The 22,303-nt window shown below is 37.0% G+C and overlaps 2 protein-coding genes across 5 annotated transcripts in view; both read left to right on the top strand.

The window, feature by feature from the left end:
* miga2 (mitoguardin 2) overlaps positions 1–6,969 on the top strand; it is a 54,908-nt gene extending 47,939 nt beyond the window's left edge. For all 4 annotated transcript variants that reach the window (XM_073052346.1, XM_073052345.1, XM_073052343.1 and 1 more), the window contains one exon: positions 962–6,969. In XM_073052346.1, coding sequence (XP_072908447.1) covers positions 962–1,168 — 207 coding nt within the window. In that variant the 3' untranslated portion in view covers positions 1,169–6,969. The remainder of the gene's footprint in view (positions 1–961) is intronic.
* A 1,452-nt stretch (positions 6,970–8,421) lies between these two features.
* dolpp1 (dolichyldiphosphatase 1) overlaps positions 8,422–22,303 on the top strand; it is a 31,048-nt gene continuing 17,166 nt past the window's right edge. The window contains exons 1-3 of the mRNA XM_073052350.1: positions 8,422–8,526; positions 18,804–18,904; positions 20,107–20,191. Of these exons, the coding sequence (XP_072908451.1) occupies positions 8,442–8,526; positions 18,804–18,904; positions 20,107–20,191 (271 nt within the window). The 5' untranslated portion in view covers positions 8,422–8,441. The remainder of the gene's footprint in view (positions 8,527–18,803; positions 18,905–20,106; positions 20,192–22,303) is intronic.

Below are 22,303 nucleotides of genomic sequence, written 5' to 3'. Positions count from 1 at the left end.
AAACTATAAAAAAGGATGTAGTGCTTTCCCAGCGTATATGACAAATAAACTCTTCTCAGGCTTCCAGCTAGGTATAGGTATCGATTTTAACCAACATATCAATGACATCCCTGTCATCTGCATCAGGGATGATGACTGGGTATGTCGAGTCTGGTGGTATTTATACCCCTGTTGGTCCTCATCCAATCAGGTTTCTGCGGTCCCACTTTGTTTACAATTGAATTTCAGTTTTTACTTAGAGCGAGACCTTCGTCTTTGTTAAAATTCTTTTCCTCTATTTTTATTTTGATGGCTTTTTTCACCAGGCGGTCCCAAAAGCTATTGGCATGGTACAGTAGTTTTGTGCCATCAATGTCAATTCTATGGCCATTACAAATGCAGTTTTCTGCTACTGCCGATTTCTCTGAGTAACCTCAACGGATACACCTCCTCTGCTTCTTGATGTGGGTTTCAGCTGTGTGTCGTATTCGATTTCTGGAAGGATTGCCAGGATCCTGAAGAAGTACTGGATTCCAGTCCTGATGAAGGGTCTTGGCCCAAAACGTAAATTCATTTCCATAGATGCTGCCTGCCCTGCTGAATTCCTCCAGCATATTGTACGTGTTGCTCTGGAATTCCTAGCATCTATAGAACCTCTTGTGATTATAGACATTGTAGCATGTTTTGAAATGGACAATCAGTTCCCTTTTTGAAATTTATTATTTCAAAATGTTGGTGAATTCCATGTGAATTTTGATGTCCAAATCTAGACAAATATACGTACATTGTAATGCTTCTGTTATTCCTTATTATTGCCACCATAGGAGCTCTATAATACTACAACGTTTGTGCAATAATTGTATTTTTAATTTCAAAATATTTAAAGTAGAAATATTTCTATCAGTATAGAAAGGGTGGAGATTGTGCATACTGTAAAATATTTTTGTGAATAATTTTTATAACTTGTCACTTTGTTTTGTAGCAACAAATTCTCCAGTATTTGAAGGACATGTTTGATTTGGACAAAATGCGATACACAACTATAAATTTGCTGGCTGATGACATTGTTCAGTTATCGCAGCGTCGCAGTGAGATTCTCCTTGGTTACCTGGGAACTGATGCAATAATGAAAGTGAATGGGACAATACCAAATGAAAATGGACCTTTGGAAGAGGGCAATCTTGTGTGAACTCCAGCCACATAGGATATTTTTAAAAAATCAGTGTTGGAAAGAGATTAATCAAACAACTGAGAATCAGTGGATTGTATCTGATTCCTAGATAACTCCATGTTGAAGAGACTTGCAAGAGACTATCAGAATACTCTACATACATTGAGGTTGGCTCATTCTATTGGATATCCCTATTTTGACATGGTATTAGTTGGGGAAAGAAGGAAAAGGATGTTATTCTTCAGTAATATAATATATTCCGGAATAAAAAGGCATTTCTTTAATAGATAGCCGACAAATCATAGAACCAGGAATATGCTTCTCTCTAACAATACTTTTGAAATACAGGGACATAGATCTGTCCTTAAAGAGTTGCATTAGTGTAGTGGGTAATACATTGGCTGGTCTATCACTGAGCTATTCAGACCAGAAAATGTGGTTGTGATCACTGGATATCAGGGCAGTAAAGAGTGCACTACAATTGGCCTTCGTACTCCTGGGCTAAAAAGGAAGAAACTTTATCCAGTCTTCCCTGTTCACTCATTTCCCCGCACTACTACTGACACAGTGCAGAGGCACTCATTCTTGACAAAACTATCCATGAAATTTAAAGCACTTTTAAATAAAACATTCACCTGAATGAAAATGATAAAAAAAGAAAATAGCAGCTGAACCTGCAGATTAATAATGTTTTATCAATGTTTTAAGAAAATAATTTGCTTATTCATGCTAATGAATAGTAAAAATATAATTCTATACTTGATATTGTTAGTTGACCTGTGCCAACCGAATATCCTCCAGTTCTGTCCTAAATGATGTCACAGAGGAAGGACCAATGGATTGTAGCCTTTATTCACTTCTGTATTTTAACAGGATAAGATAGTTTTAAAACAGGAAATGAATGTTCCACAATATAAACAGCCTGTGTTTGATGCTGTATTTCATAGTGAAATGCCTTTCCACATTAAAAAAAAAGTTTCTTTAGTGCCTAACCAGGTACTTGATAATTGTTCTAAAAGGCATAAGGGATTCAAAGGAGTGATCCTGCTTGTGACAAATAGAATTATTCTAAATCTTATCAAACACAGTCAATCAACTAAAATTAAACTTTGTCAGGTTGTCATCATCCGTGTTTCATATGATATTAAGTATCAACATATTAGGTCTCTTCACTTGGGAATGAACATGATCTAGTTATTCGGACATTAATAATGAAGAAAATTAATACACCATATGGGAGACAGTGTGCCAAATATTAGAAGCTGAGGTAGATTCCTTTTATTTCTCTCTCTGGCTACAAAATATGGTTTAAAAAGACTAAATGAAACAAAGTTTCAGTTCAGGAGCTGAAGTTATACATATTTGACACAGCTGTAAACTTATTTTCCTTTTTATCAAATCCAGTTAATCCTTTACCTTCTAGCACATTGAAATGCAGAAGTGGTGGTGGGTGGGTGTGGGGGGGAAGGAGGTAAGAAATTGAATCTCTAATATGCTTCAGGATTGTTTCAACTGAGACTTAGTAATTGTATTATTTCCACCCCTACCAAATAAAGAGACCTAGTGTATTGATACCTGATATTTATTTCTTGTGATCATTAGATGATACCAACCAGTAGTAGTTTTTAAAAAAATTTCAGTTGCGGTGTTAACTAAAATGGAACGATTCTATTTGCTTTAGTATCCCTTTCTGACTTTTGAAATAATTAGCTCCCTGTACCACTCTGAAAAGGCCACCATTTGGTGTTGGAAGGTGTGGAGTATTTCGTGGTGGGAATGGAGGTAAAAGTTTTCAATTTGCAGTTTGCTGGAGCTTGTCCATCTGGAGCTTAGATTGGGCTCCCTGTTATAATCTGGTTTTGAGATAATCTGCTGATTTGTGGGAGAACTCAATCAGAATTCCTTTTTTCTAACATTAATGTTGCATTTCCTGTGTCTTTCTGTTGTGGTGCTTTCTCAGATGTCTTGGGTACAGTGTGTTTTTACCATGTGTTCAGGAGAGTTAGAGAAGGTGACTATTGGGTGGCTTTTTTAAAAGAAAAACAGTTGACAGTGCAGTGATTGAAAAGAATATTCATTTAGTTTACAATGGCTAATGGAATCATGTATCTCGCCAATTTTGAATAAAAGGCTGTCATGTTAAGAAAAGATTGATAAGACCTATGGGACACATGTCCTTAATCTACTAGCTCCTGAGTCAAAATCCCAAATCACTCTGTAAAGAATTTTTTCTTTAGCTAAATGGTTGGCATAGGAGCTTTGTGAGCAATCTGAGACTGTGTAGATCCCTAATGCTTAAGTGTCTTTTAAGCTAAACTATCAGTTTCTGTCTTGAGGACTTTCAAGGAGCTAGGTTTGGAAATGCTGCAAGTCATTTGTACAGTAGGAAGTTTTATCCTACAGTTTAAGTTTATCATTGGGTTGAAATGCATCACTGGGAGCTTTATCACCTTACATTTTCGTCTGATTAGAATGCTCACCTTGTGCTCGCCAAACTTGAACTGTTCTGCTTATCTTAATATGTTCATGCCCATAAAAATGTCTGGAAAGAATAGGTAATTTAATCAATGTACAGATTGGATTTCTTACCATACTTTTAATGTTATTGTGACCTAAAATGAATTTTGATATTCTCTATCCTGACCCCTCACCACCTTTCTCCAGAAGTTAGCATAATTGTTGAATTTATTGAGTCATATCCACTTTAAAGAGGACTAACCTGTATCTATGCAGCACTTTTTATGAATTGAGGACTTTACAAAGGCTTCATGTGCTACAAAATATTCTTTGTATAGTTACTGTCAGAATATAGGAAATATTAGTCAACTGTACCCTTTCAGCTCAACACAAATTGTATAATGAAGTACAGCAGTTACTGAGAATGGATTTTTTTTTGTGTGTTATTGAGGGAATAAGTTTTGGACAGGGCACAAGAGATAACTCTCCATTTTTTTAATATAATGCTGTGGAATTCTTCACCTAAGATGGCTGATGGGAGCCTGTTTAACAATGCATCATTTAGTTGGTATCTATCTACTCTCAGTTCTTCATTTAGATAAATCAGCCACAAATTTTTGCTCTGGGGTGAGATAATGAAGATTTAGATGACTGCCCATTACTGTTGCATGGAGTATTTGTTTTGGCAACATACCCATTTCTGACCTACACCCCAACCACCTTTGACTTTGGCAGATACCTCCTACTGCTGGGTTGGTACCATAATTGGTAAACAGCATTGTTGCTTTCTTGCGAAATACTGTTGGAAAGGAGGACCATACCAACAGTGAAGCTCACAATCTTGAAGTTCCTTCCTTTTTCCGCAGCAATAACATATTTGAGATATGATGGTAATTGTGCAAGAGAACCATTTGACCTGTGTTCAGCCTTTTAAATGTATCCTATGATATAAACTATTTTATGGATCATTCAAAAACTTTTGCCTCCCTTTCCTAGGATGACCTTTCCTACTGGTTATCTACTCTTTGCATGTAGAATTATCATATATCAGTCTGAAGTTACTATTTTTTAGTTTATTTAAACTAATTTGCAGAATTATCCTTTTCAGTATCATTTACTATCTTGTATACCCTTGAGATTTTAGGGGTTTTGTAGAATGAAAGGTATGATTCATTTAAATCTTTCCTCAATAATTAGCCTTTTAGCCTCAACTTTTTATTGCACACCTTCCCTAAGTCTTGTGAATTTCTACTTTGTGTTTCTGCAGTCTGAAGTGGATGAGTCTGTGGTCTGATCAGTAGCCTGTAAAACATGATCATTACATCCTGTAACTTGCATTGAACTGATTTGGTGATAGAATTTTTAACATTGTATTTTTGATGTTGTCCTACTTCAGTCTGACACCATCAGTAAGCTGCTGAGATTCTGAGGCCTTTTCCCAGGGTTTGCTATATCTATTTTCATATCATCCATGAAGTGTGCACGCTGGAGCATTCCTAGAATGGCCTTTGAGCATGTGAATGTGAATACTTCAAGGAAAGTTAGTTTAATAAAATTTTTAAAACGTGCAGTTTTTAAACCCTTCTGTTTAGCTGCACAAAGTGAACTTACAAAATTGTGGAGGGGGCATTTATACCTTAATCCACTGCTATCAATCTTTTTTCAGTTTAAATGAAAATAGCAGACATAATTGGATTTTGTGTTGAATTTGAATATGATGTACTGTATTTTGTAAATTAATGTAATTTGGATTCAGAAACTGAGTTTGTATCATAATCTGACAAGAAAATGTATTATTGAAATGTTTTTTTAACTCATTGACCTACAACTCCTTAATTAACATTGCTTGTCCAATCTATGCTGAAAGTGTATTCTGTTTTGCTCTTTTTTGTTACTCATTCTGTTGAACTGTGTACCAATTGTACCAGGCCTTGGTTTGTTGTGCTTTGCTTTGTAATTAGTATATGATGATTATGCATTAGTAACCAGTCTGTGGATGCTTGTAACAGGTAATGTTAGATTTTGTAATGGGATTTTTATAACTTTACCTTGTAGAAGGCAACAGAAATTGTATGTATCCTGCCTGTTTGGAACAAAGTAATAAGAGTATTACAGTTTTTGAATGGTGGGGAAATAAAGCAAAAAAAGGGAGCAATAGAATAAAATTCAGTGAAATGTCATCCTCCAGCTAGATTAATACGCTGCCTTTCAAATAGTACAGGAATTGGACTGGAGCAAACGATCCATCTTTCCTCAGTTGGTGTAATAGCTCAGGTTAGAGAATTAAATATGGGAAATTGTTTTGTACCTGTAAAAGAAATTGATGAAGTCAATATATGACAACTGGATGTTGTAGGTGCATTAGATCTCACTACTGTTCTCATTCTGTGCACATAATCATTTTACTTCACCATCTCCTAATGGTTTAAGTTCCTTTTAAAGAATGTTACATATTGGGAAAAGAGTGTAAAATGCTGAGAATGTAACAAAAACAGATCTACATACTCTAAAGCTGCTGCTGTCATTGTAGATGGGACAAATCCTAATTATATAAATTCACTGGAGAAAGGTTGATGCTTGCTTTTGAACACAGACCTATTACCCTACCCCTAGTAGACCTACCAATGCCAATCCTTTATTTACTAACAGCAAATATGTGAAAATGGAACCAGTAATTGAAAATTCCAAATTCAAAAACTGAACCATAACAGTCTGATCTGACTATCACAGACATCCCTACTGTCCTCACCTTCATTTAATTCCAAACAGGACAGTAATTTTGGAAAAGTCATTACCAAAATGTAACTAATGTTCATTAATGACCAAATTCATTCGGAATAAGAGGAATTGATGCTAGGCAAGTTGAAGAAAGTAGTGAAGGCAAATAATATACAGATCAAACTGCAAGAGTTTTAAAGTTTGTAACTGTTGGTTTTAGTTTGGTTGATCACCACATGCTTTTTGGTGTGGGTAATGAGTTCTGGTCTATAATGCTGCATAAGTATCATTTCCTTTTCCAATTATAGTCTTGTGTACTTGAGGCTTTCCCACATTTACTCTTACAGAAGTCTCTTATGGCAGGGAGTGTGGATCAATTCTTGCAGGTGATTTCAAGTTCAGTCTTAGGGCTGCTATTGAGTTTTCTGAAAAATTCAGAAATTTGAGATATTTAGGAACTGTGAAAAGAATGAAGGACAAGTCCAAAATAGTTATTCTTTAATTATAAATGTGTGCCTATTTCTTTTATTACTGCTTTTGGTGTAAAGTCTTTGCCTTGTGAATTGAAATTGTATTTTTTTTATTTTTTAAATCATCACTTCTGCCCTGTACCATTCAATTCATTAAAAAAAGTGAAAACCAAAGTGAACTGAGTAGAGGTCATCACTGGGCTCAGAACACCCAACATGGCCACCCATGTGAACTGCCACACTATCATTAAAATTAAAATTCTGAAGTACAGATGCACATTCATTCCTACAAACAGCTGAACCAGTTTCCTCTTCCTCTCCACTTTTACTAATTGTTTATTTTTATCAATCTTGAATGCTTTTGATGTAAATCATTACAATATGTGTGATTTTTGTCAATTTTCTGACCTGGATAAAATCAACATGAACATCTGTAAAAGTGGAATCATTTCTTTTATTGGAGATAAAGCAAAATGCAAGGATGTCGCTTTAGAACAGAAATGAGGATGAATATTTTTTTTTGTCAGAGGGTGGAAAATCTGCGGCTAAGTCATTGAGTATATTTAAAGTGGAAATTGATAGGTTCTTGATTAAGAAAGGCATCAAAGATTATGGGAAGAAGGCAGGAAAATTGTGTTGAGGGATAATAAATCAGCTATGCAGACTTGATGGGCCAAATGGTCTAATTCTGCACCTATGTCTTATGATTCATAAGGGTATTAAGAATGACACAGCTATGATTGCTATATCAACCACAATGGACACAATGAATAGTGGACCAATCCTATGGTCCAAATAAAACTCCCATTTTTAAATTAAGTGTGTAATGTATTCCCTACTTCACTTTTGCAGGTTTCCACTTACTTTCACCCAAAGTACATGGTTCTCAATATGGTTTTCAATGTTCCTTTTTGAATTTTGACAAGCCATGGGCTTAGGATTTGTATAAAACTATGGAATTACACATTTTCAAGGCAACTTAATGAGGAAGTTCTTGAATCATTATGGATCTTGGAGTAGAGTGTTTGTTTCTGGAATCCATCTTTGACAAATAGAACCACATGGCCTGCTCATCAAATCAGTAATTAGGGCCTTTACTGAACATGTTGGCAAGGGAGAGGACATTGACTTTGGTTAACTGGGTTTTTAAGACTGCAAAGATGGCATGGTGATAACTTTCCAGTGTCTGAGATGTATGTCATGTCTATTCCATGGCATAGAAACATATAACAAAGCAGAGTTTATTGCTACTTATTATGCAACAAGCTTTTTGTTGGGTTTTAGGTCTTGATCTTAAAACTCCTTAGGCGTATGTATTTCGTGGAAGTATATTTTCACGCATGGGTCAACAATTGAGTAACGATGACTTGGAGCTTGGGCTCTGTGCTCGTAGGAATCATTGCAAAATGCAGCTATCGAACATCAGACCTTGGTTCCGTAGCGAAAGCAACGAGGTTCAAAAGATTCCCATTTGTCTGGTACCAGCTCCATTCCCATGGTAAGCTTGGTAGAAAAATACCAAACTTGTCCTGTGATTGGTTCGATTCCCCATAGTGACCGACCTCTGATTGGTTGACATTGGGTTGCGCTGCCTTCATCACGGAATGTGTGATTGGTTGTCGGCAGGTCGCCGTGATGCGGTGAAGATGGCGGCGGTTGGAAAGTGCTCGGTTGCTGTGGAGAAAGAGCGGTGGCAGCCGCTGTCCTTGACGTACGTCGAATATCCACCAGGTAATTATTGTCCTGCAGGGTTTCTGGAAGAATGATTCTCAGCTGTCTTCAGAAATTTTTGCGAATATGGAACATACGGCGAGGGCTTTGGTTGAAGAAGTCTCAGCCTTATTTGCAGGCCTTGCCGGATTGTGGAATAAGTACCTTCGCTGGTCGTAACCTCAAAATTAGGTGTTGTTGGTTTCTCGGCGCCCGCCTCAAGCTACGCATTTGCAAATTCACGTGCCAATTTGGCTAAATTTTATTCTCATTAAGACCATATCGTGCATGCATAGTCAAGACTCGCGCAGTCGCTGCCGTGCACGCGCAGATCGGCACGGGTACGCTTGCGCGTGCGCAGCACAACAATCGAGGTTGTAAAGAGCTATTATGGTGAAAATATTTATAGCAATGACTAATGTGAAGGGATTATATTGACTGCACCACTAGAGGTTTAGAAGACTGTTACTACTACTACTATTATTATTATCTTTAAGGCTGTTTATTATTTCATCAAAATCCATTGTTTTTAAAAGGAAGTTTAAGAAAAGTGAGTAGCAGATTAGCAAAATTAGCATTTTACAGAATAAGTAGTTTATTCTTTGTTCAAAACAGGGTGAGGTAAGGATAATTTTAAGAAAAGCGTCTATTTACACAACTGCTTTCTTGTTCTAAAAAGTGTTTTATCAAAGTATTTTGGAAGTATAGTTACTATTGTAGGAAGTTACACAGCTAATTTACACAAGGTAAATTGACAGAGTGGATAGTAAGTGATCTGCTTTAGCCACGTTGCTCAAGATTTATGATTGGTCATTGGGGAATGATCAAAGCAAGCAAAGTCTTGGTTTAACGTGTTTAAAATGTGGTACCTTCAACAGAAAAATTCACCATCTATCGAGGGATAAGTATACTGTCATTGAACAAAGGTAAACGGTTGTTGCAGGCTGGAGTACTGATTGGATTCTTGTCCAACATGGACTTGAAAAGAATGGCCTTACTACATTTTTCTGAAAGGAATCAGGAAGATGAGATGTGTTAGGATTGTATTCTAATTGGGCTTGAGCATTTGAAGTAGTGTGGGGGTTTGATGCATCAGTCTGTAGCACCAAGGAATGGGAGGAAGTCAGCCTGTTATTTCTGATTTTTCCAGTTTGAGTTTTCATTTACTGCTGCAGTGTGGAAAGGGAGGAGGAATGAACAAATAAAAATTAATTACAGAACAGCAATCGGGACTTGGTTTGCTTCACAATTCAACTTTAACTTTGCCTAGTATAGATGGGGTCCGTAAAGGAAGAATACAAAAAAAAAGAACACCATGACTTTAATGCATACTGAGTAAACTTATCTGCACTTAAACACATTATCACTCTGCAGCCAGTCTAGATTTCAGGACTATGCATCTTTATCTCATCAATGTATCTTTAAGTTGTCAGTTGAACTCCACTCCAACATAATGCATATTCAAAGAGTGCTGTACTGTCTGAGCTACTGTTTTTCCATTGAGATATTAAGTGATAACCAGTTTTCACTCTGTGAAGATCCCAAGTGCTCCTTGAAATTACTTAAACCAGAATAAATATTACTCAGTAACTTTTTAAAACAAAAAGCATTGATTAATGTTAGAACATGAAACAGTACAGCAAAGTATAGGCCCTTGTGCACACATTGTGCTGACCTGTTAACCTACTCCAAGATCATTCTAGCACTTCTTTCCACATAGCTCTCTATTTTTTCTTTCATCTATGTACCTATGTAAGAGTCTTGTAAATGACCTTAATGTATCTACCTCTATCACCACTCCTGGCAGTACCTTCCATGCATCCACCACAGTATGTACTTTTAAAAAAAAAACTATCTCTGAAATCCCACCTATACTTTCCTCCAGTCACCTTAAAATTATGCCCACTTGTGTTGGCCTTTTCTGCACTGGGAAAAAATATGCTGGATGTCCGCTCTATGCCTCTTCTTATTTTGTATGGCTCTATCACGTCACCTCACCCTCCTTTGCCCAAGGAGAAAAGCTCTGACCTGCTCAACTTTTCTTCATAAAACATGCTCTCTAGTCCAGGCAGCATCCTGGTAACAACAAACCTCCTCTGTATACTTTAAAGCTTCCACATCCTTCTTGTATTGAGGCAAATAGAACAGAACACAATATTTCCAGGTGTAATCTACCCAGGTCTTTATAGACCTGCAATATTACCTTGTGGTTCTTGAATTCAATTCTCTTATTAATGAAGACCAACATACGTGCGTTTTTAACCACCTATCAACTTGCATGGCGACTTTGAGGAATCTGGATGTGGACTGCAATCCCCCTGTTGCTCCACAATGCTGACAATCCTGCCATTAACCCTGAATTATGTCACTTTGCAGCCCAGTTTCACATCCTATCGAGGTCACATTTTAACTTTTTTTGTTATCTCAAAGTACTTTATAAGTCCATTTATTTATTGTGGATAATTTCATGTTCAGTTTCTCAATGTGCCAATTTCTTTTGTATTCCATTGTACTGATATTCTGCTATATAATGTAAATTTAGTGCTGTTGTCAAAATGGCATTTGCTATAAACTGCTTTGTTGGAGCAGGTCACTTCTGTTGTTTACTCAGCCTTCCCAGCTGATACCTAACATGTTGCTTGTACAATATGTTCCAAAAGCATCTGACATTCTGCAATTTATAATACTTCTCATGTATTGAATTTCTCCTTTGGTGATTAAAATTTCCATCTGTACACATTCATCTGCTGTTTTTGTATTTTAAAAAATGCTGTAAATATTCATCAGAGCAGGCAGCATATTTGCTTTTTGACCAGTGTGGTTGCTAACAGCATTCAAAATACTTGAGTTTATTGACTCCATTTTTTAAGGTAATTTCTCAGGCTCCAAGTACAGTAACTAATATGCTGCCATGCCAAGTTTTGTCTTTATATTGAATTAGAATCAAATTTAATATCACTGGCATATGTTTTCTCTACTGTCAGTCATGCAGGTTCTGGGTGGAGAGTCAGAAATACAACTGCATTCAGAGAAGTATCTTTCATTGCTGTTTCTGTAACAGTATTGGTTTACTGTTCAGTGTTGTAATTCCTGAGCTGAAGCTCTGAAACTGGAGAACAAATGGACCACTCTTAGTCTGACCTTGTTGTCATGGGTGACCCTTCCAAGAGACAAAGCCTTGACTCCAGCCAACACCAGCTCTCCGGGTCTTTGAGGCATGCAGGCCTCCAAGCCATGACAAGGTTGTGCTTCTTATGGAGGAGTGGGGAAGTAGCTGTTCTTGAATTGTTGAGTGTGTGCCTTCAGGCTCCTATACCTTCTCCATATTGGTAGCAGTGAGAATTAACAGTGTACCAAAGTTCATGGTCAATTTAAGACCTGTGCAGTTTATTTAATGGCTTTGAATTCATTTTTTTCTTATTTTTGAGAGGAAATTGGTATTATCCATCCTATTTGTCAGCTCTTTGTTATTTAAAACCAAAAAGTAAACTGCAGATGCTCAAAACCTGAAATAAAGACAAAAACTGCAGAGCAGATCAGATAATATTTGTGACAGGAGAAAGTTAATATTTTGAATCAATTGTTTTTGCTGGTAGTTTCATACATCCTTCAGATTCCCTATTGAATTTTTTTGATGGATGTGTTAATAATGCCTTCTAATTTTGGTACCATCCAGCCTCTCGATACGCAGGTCAAAAGTTGTTGTATAATTCTGGATTCATTATCTTAAAGGCCTATCTCTGGCTCAGTTATCCATGTTCTGTTTTTTAGAATAAATAAAAGTCTGGTCTCTTCAGTTTTTCTTGCAAATTTTAATCTCTGGCACAGTTTAAAACAAGGATTGAAAAATTGGGGGATTGGCTAATAGAAAAACTTAATTGATTTCTTGACAACTTGCCTAATTGGTAAAATTCCAGCTTCCAGTTAATATTTTATTTCATTATGTTTCATTCTGATTATGTTCATTTTCATTTCTTCTGTCTTATCTGACAACAAATGGGTAGCTATTTCCTTGGCCTTTGACTTTTTTTTTGGGTGAGTGGTCTTAAGCAAAGGATTATATGCATGGTCCTAGCTGTCAATTGTTGTATCACACTTACTAGTTAATTAACCCAGTGGTTCCCAAACTTTTTGTTTGCTGATCACCACTTTAGAAAGATTTATTTTTTGTAATTCAAATTTTTATTATTATTTATTATTTTACAAAGCAGCACAGCATATCATAGAGCAGATACAGTACAGCATATTTACACAGCCATCCCATGACAGGAAAACATATAAAACTTAAAAACAGAAAAAACTTCTAATTTAAGTTTAAATTAACATACAACCAAAATTGATCCCACGCGTCTTGCACTTTTCCCTCACTGTTAATTTTTCCCAACATGTGTTCATATGATGAAACCTTAACCATTTCCTCAGTCCATTCCCTCACAGTGGGACATCTGGGTTTTTTCCAGTTTTGCAATATAATTCTTGCAGCTGTGATGAGACCCACCTTTAAAATAGTAAATTTGTCATTGTTTACACTAGATATCATTGTCCTATCACCAGGAGACAAAGCTGTGGGCACAAGGGTAGTGTAGGACCCAACCAATTCCCCAACAAATCAAGTACTTTACACCAAAATGGACGAACCATGGAACACTTCCAAATCATGTGAAAATATGTGCCCACCTCATTTTTACATTTCCAGCATAAATTATTATCAACAATCCCTAAATTTCCCTCTCACTTCCCTAATATGTCTGCCCACATTTGATAAAATATTTGACCACTCATTATCTTCAATATCGCTTCCAAGATCCTTCTGCCATACTGCTTTGGGATTGTTACATAGTTCACCCACAGAGTGCTTGAACATTTTATAAAACACTGATGCTGTATGAACTTCCTGTGGTAATGTAAATTATTCAGTTAAAGGATTACTTTATGGGTGAGTCCCTCTTATGTCATTCTTGCCTATAATAAACGAGGAATAATATACAGTATGTTCTGAAATTTGAGGCTTCCACCGGTCAGAGTTGAACATGGATATTGTGTCCTAGCTGTCTAAATACACAAACCTGGTCAGTACGATACGGAGAGCAAGCTGTTGCCCAAGTAGCATGCTCCCCCTCTTCATGCAACTGATGAACCCAATTGAACAGCAGAGGCCAGTACAGTTTGGTACCAGCAGCATCGCAGGAGTTGCCAGTCAGCATTGAACTGGATGGCTTAGGAAATCCAACTCTGGATTTTTCCCTCAGGGTTTACTCCTGAAGCCTTCCCCATGAGTGGATGTAGCCACAAGGCAGCGGTAGTTCTGATCAGAGTTTTCTTTCTAGATGAGCTGCCAACCACGGCTCTGGCCAAAGCGACTGGTTTTAAGGTGCCAGTAACTTGTCTTTGCCCCTTATTCTGCTGGGCTTAGCTAAGCCACACATGAAGGCCAGGAGCTGGACTTGATTGTCAGAGGCTATTTGAGGTGTATGCTATTAAGAGCATTAATAGATAGTGGGAGCTTGTCTCCATTACCACCCTCCCTCCCCCTGGCTACAACACCTGAAGGAATCTATATAGAAACACTGTTTGAGTAAGAGCACCACTGTTGAGAGCATTGTAAATAAAGTAATGCAGAATGCTTATGATCACTATAAAAGAAGCTAATAGTACTAACCTTATTGAGAAAGGTGAGCACACTTAGTTCAGGATAAAGGCTTTGTTAGCATTTTCATCTCCTAAGAGATTTAATAGTTTCCCTTTTTACCCCACTCCCTCCTTAACTTGCCTAGTTTTTAGATATTCTGTGTGCACAATAAAGTGTTGAGTTTCATAACTCTAAGAGCTTCCAGTTGCCAGTGTATTGTTAAACAGCAGTAAAGGCTGAACAGAATTGATCTGATGTGCTTGGCTGATGGCAATGGGTATTTTTTAACTTTGCTATCTCCCTGTTCTTTGAAATTGATGAGACTTGCTGGCAAGGGGTCTTGTCAATTTCAATAGACTTGGAAGAACACAGCTACACAAGGGAGGGAGGGGGTGAATATGCCCTACTGACTACCTGGCTTCAGTTTGTTTACTCCACTTAAACTCACCGTGACGTTCTCTGCCTCTGTTAACTATTGACCTCCTTCGCTTCAAGGAGAATGCCCCAATATTCTAGTCTACCCAATTGCCTAAAATCTTGTGTGACTTGAAATGCTGTACTTATTTTTTGGTATCCTCTCCAAACTTTTCAATCTTTCTTGAAATCTGTTAATCAGAATTGAACATGGTATCTGGTTATGGCCTAATCAGTGTTTTATAAATGTTGGACATGCCTACCCTGCTTTTATACTTAAAGCATTTGTTTTTGAAGTCAGGGATCCTATATATCTTGCATCCTACACTTATCCTGTTGCTTTAAAACATTTACATCTTTATTTCATATTCCCTCTGTTTCTCCACATCTTTTAGAATTGCATGGTATAGTTGCTTGGGCTCTATGCCAAAATGTGTCACTTCACGCTTGTGTATTAAATTTAATCTACCATTCATTTTTTTATGTTCTGCCAGTTTGTCGTGTCATCTTGTGATCTATTACTATCCTCTGTACTGGTCACCCCCATCTTTAAATTTGTGCATTTTGGAATGTCATCCTGTATGGTCATTTGTAATTGTTTCTAATGTCAAAACAGCACTGGTCTTTGTACAGATCCTTATGGATGATCACTATTGTCAATCAGACAGAAAACTAACCATTACTAACATGCTTCACCGTTTTGATCAAACCTATTTCCTAATATATGTTGTCACCGACCCTTTCATTCTCAGTTTTGCTACCCAACCTTTTATGTGGAACTTTATCGAATGTCTTCTGAAAGTCAGTTTAGATTATGTCTATTTAAGTCTTCAATTTCCTCTGTAAACTTACAAAAAAATAGTTGGGGAAGTCTAGCAAAAATTGTCTCTAATAAATCTGTGTTGGACCTCCTTTATTAATTTGAACGCCATCGACAATATATATTTTTTCTAAGTTATTTCACCTAAAATTTTGCCCACTTGCAAGAGTGTTGTTTTTACAGGCCTCTTTCACTTCCCAGACTAGTATGCAGTATGCAGTTGGTATAAGCTTCCTTGCATCAACCTGTCATGTAACCAGCGGTGACTGAAACTCCAACTTGCCCAGGTATCATTCTCATGGAAAGGACAGCTCAGCATGAACACATTTTCCTGTGTTACTGTAAACATGCTCCTTTAAAGTCCATTATAGTATGTGCTTTGTAAAAGACACATGTTAGACATGTTTTGCCATTTCTTTATGATTACAGAATTAAGAGTTTGTAACTTCCTATCTAACAGCACTTAAGAGCATCTTTAAGAAGTTCCTACTCTTCAGTGGTAGCTTTAAGACCAGATATTAGTACATCTTTGAGCCCTTCATGTTTATATATTAAAGTGTACTTTTCATATATTAAAGTGTAATAATATATATATCCCTATATTATAAAAATGTATATTACCATAACATTGAGAATGGTCATGTGAGAAATTGCAAACATGAACCTGTATGTTACTAGAATCAACGTGAAAGGTTGCAAATTGATTACCTAATTTCACAACTTTATCCACCCTCAACCTTGTTGACCCCAACCTTTTTATATTTACTATATTCCCTCTTTCTTTCCAATTCTGAGGTCTTGACCTGAAATGTCAACTGTCTGTTTCCTTCCATAGATGCTATCTGACCTGCTGAATTCCTCCAGTATTTTGTGTTACTCCAGATTTCCAGCATCTGCAGTCTCTCTCATGTCTGTAGTTTTAGTATGTTCTAAATCTGCCCCTGTTCCAGCAGCAGATAGACAGCAGTCCAAATTTAACGATTACTTCTATTGCAATGAAGGAAAACTGCTTTCTGGAATCCATTTGTGACTCCACTTTAATTTCCCCAAGTTTGAGGCTTAATATAAACTTGATCAGAAGGAGGCACAACATCCAAAATTTTGATTATATGATTGAGAAGACAACTTATTCCCATCTACCTACAAGAGGAGAGGCTGTACTTGATCTGGTATTGGGAAATTAACCTGGTCAGGTGTCAGGTCTCTCAGAGGGAGAGCATTTTGGAGATGGTGATCACAATTCTATCTCCTTTAGCATGGCATTGGAGAGGGATAGGAACAGACAAGTTAGGAAAGCGTTTAATTGGAATAAGGGGAAATATGAAGCTATCAGGTAGGAACTTGGAAGCATTAATTGGGAACAGATGTTATCAGGGAAATGTATGGCAGAAATGTGGCAAATGTTCAGGGGATATTTGAGTGGCATTCTGAATAGGTGTGTTCCAATGAGACGGGGAAAGGATGGTAGGGTACAGGAACCATGGTTACAAAGGCTGTTGAAAATCTAGTCAAGAAGAAAACAAAAGCTTACGAAAAGTTAAAAAAACTAGGTAATGATAGAAATCTAGAAGATTATAAGGTTAGCAGGAAGGAGCTTAAGAATGAAATTAGGAGAGCCAGAAGGGACCATGAGAAGGCCATGGCGATCAGGATTAAAGAAAGCTTGAGCATATAGACATTAAGAAAGGGGATGTGCTGGAGCTTTTGGAAAGCACCAGGTTGGATAAGTCTCTGGCTCCAGAAGAGATGTATCCCAGGCTACTGTGGGAGGTGAGGGAAGAGATTGCTGAGCCTCTGGCAATGATCTTTGCATCATCAATGGGGACGGGAGAGGTTCTGGAGAATTGGAGGGTTGCAGATGTTGTTCCCTTATTCAAGAAAGGGAGTAGAGATAGCTCAGGAAATTATAGACCATTGAGTCTTAGTTGGTAAGTTGATGGAAAAGATCATGAGAGGCAGGATTTATGAACATTTGGAGAGGCATAAAATGATTAGGAATAGTCAGCATGGCTTTGTCAAAGGCAGGTTGTGCCTTACGAGCCTGATTGAATTCTTTGAGGATGTGGCTAAACACATTGATGAAGGTAGAGCAGTAGATGTGTATATGGATTTCAGCAAGGAATTTGATAATTTGCCCCAGAGTAATGAACTAGGAGGTTTCATTTAGTATGAGAAACATTAATTTGAAGAATCAAGAGTGTGTATTTAAAACTCAGTGAAGCATTACAAATGAAGAACCTGAAATGCTAAAGATGTGTTTTGCAAATTCAAAAAAATAATTATTTTCCTTTCATTATTTTTCTACTTTGTTCTTTTCTGTTATAGAAAACTGCCATGTATACACTGATTCTACACTATCCACAATTGGGAGTGAATAATACAGCCTTGCCCATTTTGTATCCCCACCACAAGTTATCAGGATCAAGGTTAATTGTTTGTCTGGAACATGTATTCTCTCAATTATGTCATGCAGAAGGAGGCAGTTCAACTTTAAAAATGTTCTACTTGTCATGTTCCACATTTTTGATTTTTCTTATTTTTCTATCGACATAGTAGATTCATGATGAATTAACTACTAACACCATTTCAAAAGCAGTGTATAAAATGGAGCTCCTCTCCTCTGGCTCTTGATAATTTCCTACAGTAATCTCTATTAAATACATAGCCTATGAGGCTGGTTGAAACAGATTTAAAATTGTCCTCAAAAATCAATAAGTGATGCAAAGCAGGAACCCCTTTTGGCTCAATGTGCATGTGGTGATGGAGTAAAAATAATTGTGTGGTCTGGTCCAGTAGTACAGAAATTATGCTGTAGTCAGATGCATCTACAATAGGTTATTAAATGGTGACTGCAAGTTTATTAGCTCTAATAAGCTGTTATTTTTCTATTGATTTAACAATTTGAATGAGAAATGTTCTTCTGAGTGTACTGTGCTTGTACTGTAAGCACAGATGGTTTATATTGGATTGGTGCTTGAACCAACTATATCCGACTCAAAACAAAATGGTAACGAAAGTGGAAGTACTGTATAACAATTTGAATTTATTTACAGCTTTTTAATGTAGTAAAATGATTATAGAAGTATTACTTTTTTATTGAATCACATTAAAAGCAAGTATAAACACAAGTTTTAAGGAGTGTTTTACAGGATAAGGGAGAGAGCGGTTGAGGGAGAGAATTCCAGAATTAAAAACATTACAGCCGAAAGTCTGGCTACCAGTTGATTGGTACAGTGCTTTAAACATTATGTGAATGTAGAGTTCTAAGCTTCTAGTAAAAGAGAAAGGGAGAAAGTGAGAAATAGAGTTGTAGTGCAGCCCAGAAAATTTTCAACTGAGCAACACTGAGAAGAGTTTAAGTACTAAACATTTGCATTTTTTTTTATCATTGTGCTGCAAAATCCTAAAAGTACACTAATATTTTTGGCTCTTCAGATGACCTTGCAGGAAAGGTGCTTGCATATTTAAGTCTCGTGCCAGTATTTATCCTTATTGGTTTCCTCACACTCATCGTGTTTAAAAGGGAGCTACATTCTGTAAGTATTAGAAATTTTTAAAAAATATTTCCATGTTAATAACTAGGAATGTTTGTTATTTCGGGACTGATTACCGAAAGCAACTTTTGTTTGCCTTTTTAATATAGTGCTTAATATTATAAGTACTATTTTAATATCCCTTAGTGATGAATATTTGATAATTCATAAAATATATTATTGCAATTTGATTTGTTCATTTCATGTATCATCAATTCACTTATTAATCTATGCTCTTTGTATCTTAGAATTATAGAGATTGTGTACATGTATTCCACTTTGTTCCGTACACTGTCAGTTCCCAGGAGCAAATTGATGAGTTGTTTTTGAAGAATCTCATTTCATTGGTGGGTGGTGTTGGAGCGGAAGTAAAGTAGATGGAATATATGATGGTTGCAAAAAAAATGGAAGATGCACTGTTCTCTAGTGTGGTCGGTGTGTTTAACGCTGTGCTCTTAACCCACTAGAACACGTTGTTCTTCTCTTTCCGAGCAAGCTGGATATTCTTATCATTCGTTCCTTAAAAACAGTTGTTGGTCTCTCCAAGCAAACTGAAAACTTCAAGTAGAAAATTTGCAAACACAAAGCAACAATGAATGTGCAATGTCCTGTGCAATTAACACTATACCAACTATAACCAATTACCAATATACAAAGTTGTGTTTTACTGCCCACTCTGCATTCTCAACTATGCAATTTTTAATACTGCACAAGCATGAGATTAAGGATGTGATCAAGATTTGGAGTTGAATTAGATGAAGCAGATATTGAGAAAACAAATGAAAACATGATTGCCTTCCCATTGCCCTGGGATAAAATAGAAGCTGATGGAATATTACTGCTTGCCCATTCTGTTACCTTCTCAGTTGCCTTGCTTGACTCAAATTATTGTCCTGCATCTCAAAGGATAATGTATGATGTATAATAATAGTTTCTAATAATTTTACTTTGTAGTAATCTCTGAACATTTCACAAGTTGCATTGTTAAGTTGATTGTTGGATTGCTCCAATTCTATCTACAGGTGTTGAAGTGATTTGGAAGTGTCTTCTTTAGGGTCAGGAGTAATGGTAAAAAGTGAAAGAGTACAAGTCCTCTGCAATCAAGCTATTAAAGCTCAGGAAATACCTTCCTGATTTGGATGATGGAATGGCTTGAAGTGTGAATTGAAAATGTCAAAAATCTGAAATCTGTTGTTTTGTTTCAGATTTCATTCCTCTGTGGTTTGGTACTAAATGAAGGCTTCAACTGGGTAATTAAGAATGTTATCAAAGAGCCCAGACCTTGTGAAGGTGAGACCCATTCAGGACATTATGTTTTTCACTTATTTAGGAGTGAAATAATGCTCCTTTTGAGATCTTTCTTCAAAAATGAGATTGCTGTTCTTTGTAATGGTACTGAAAATGTACTGGACAGACTTACAAAATAGCATTTATGGTACTGAAGTCTAAGGACTGAATATGAATTAGTTAAAACAACACACATAAAATGCTGGAGGAACTCAGCCAGACAGACAGCATCAATGGAAATGAATAAACTGTCGACGTTTTGGGCTGAGACCCTTCTTCAGCTGCTTTAGCATTTTGTGTGTGTTGCTTTGGAATTCCAGCATCTGCAGACTTTCTCGTGTGTATACATTAGTTAAAAGTACCGTAGATTTCGCACTACAGAGCGCACCTGATTAAAAGCCGCTGGATCTAATTTTAGAAAGAAAATCAATTTTGTACTTGTACAAGCCGCACCGGATTTTAGGCCGCAGGTGTCCCACGTTGTAATATGAGATATTTACACAGAAAGATATTACACGTGAGGATTTTTTAACTTTTAATTAAATCCGTATGGTAACATAAACAAATACATATTGCAAATGCTTTTTTTCGAACCGTGCCTGTAACACGGCTACTTTTAAATATACATACGTATCGGTAACACACAAATTACGTTGCGTATACATTCCAATATCTCCTAACGACTGGTAAAAAAATATATACTGCAGCCTACCAGGAAAAGTTATTGATCGCCTTTAACTTAAAAGCAGCGTTCTCGCGCGGGTCTAATACCCCCACCTTCCCGTTTATCGCAAACCGGTATTTCCCACAAGACGCGGCGAAACCGGATGTGACGTCATAGTATCCCGGGATGTAGTACTTCTAACTTTAACTAGAAAATACTAACAAATGAATTACTAAGCGAAAATATTATAAACTAAATAACTGCCATAAAGGCAGCACAATGCTTTTCTTCGAGTGTTTTCCATGTTGATGAGGGTGAGTACAAATGACTGATTTACAATAATTTAATTGTGAAAGTGCGCTTGATTTATCGTACAATTTCATTGGACCTCTGTGAACTACTCATCAATTTTATTGGTCACGAGGCAAAATGTTTTTGGCGGCATGAAAAAAAATCATGCATTAGCCGCACCGTAGTAAAGGCCGCAGTGTTCAAAGCTGTTCAAAATGTGGGAAAAAAGTAGCGGCTTATAATCCGACATCTACGGTATTTACTGAGCTTGATGGTCATGGATTTGGATTTGTAACTTGTTACTTGACAAACTTTGGCATGACTTGTTGATTCCATTGCCTTTCATCTGATTTAGTAATTCCTACAAGCTATTGCAATCTATTCTTATTTGAAAAATAGTTTTGACTTTTTTTTGACCTGTCAAGATGATGTACCTCACTGAATGTGTTCATTGTTGTTAGTTAACTTCCGGGGGTGGGGGTGGGAGAGTTGATAGCATGCTCCTAAACAGTAGGTAGATTGTAGCCATGTTCTTTATGATGAGTTCCTTATTGGTTGAACCATTAGAGTTTGTTAATGGCAGGCTGAGCAGAAGAGAATGGCACTAAACAAGAAGTAGCTCAAAAGAATGGCTTTTAAAATGCTCTATAACACAACACGTTCCAAAAAAAACCTAGTCATCAGTACTGAGCAGTTCCGTCAGCAAAGGACAAAGAATTTGTGGGTGAAGAATATTTTTTAGGATTGATTCTGAAGGATAGTTTTATCATTTAGTTGGTGTCTTTGTCATTTTGCTTGTATGAAGTTTCTGCACTTTGTCGTGGTTGTCTGCTAGGAAACCTGTGTGGGTGAGTTTTTAAAGTGGAAAAGCCATTGCACGGAGGCAGTTCCACTCTCTCGACCTCAGAAGTCTGGGATCAGTGGTCACAAACGGGTCTTCTTTGTTTGCAATGGATGGCTGTGACACTTCTGTGCCTTGTCGTGCCCTTCACTCTCCATGGAGTGTTGCAGTGTTCCTGGCCATTGGATTTCACTGTAGATCTCATCTGCTCACATAGCTGACTTCACATACTAGGACAGGCATGTCCCTATTTTACCGGGCTATAAGACCCATCAGCTACACTCAGCTGGTTTAGTGTGCCTGTTGAAGCAGTGTACTG

This window comes from Hemitrygon akajei, chromosome 7, assembly GCF_048418815.1.
Source record: "Hemitrygon akajei chromosome 7, sHemAka1.3, whole genome shotgun sequence".
Taxonomy (NCBI): domain Eukaryota; kingdom Metazoa; phylum Chordata; class Chondrichthyes; order Myliobatiformes; family Dasyatidae; genus Hemitrygon; species Hemitrygon akajei.
The sequence above is the reverse complement of the archived record's forward strand: the minus strand, read 5'-3'. Positions and strand labels throughout refer to the sequence as shown.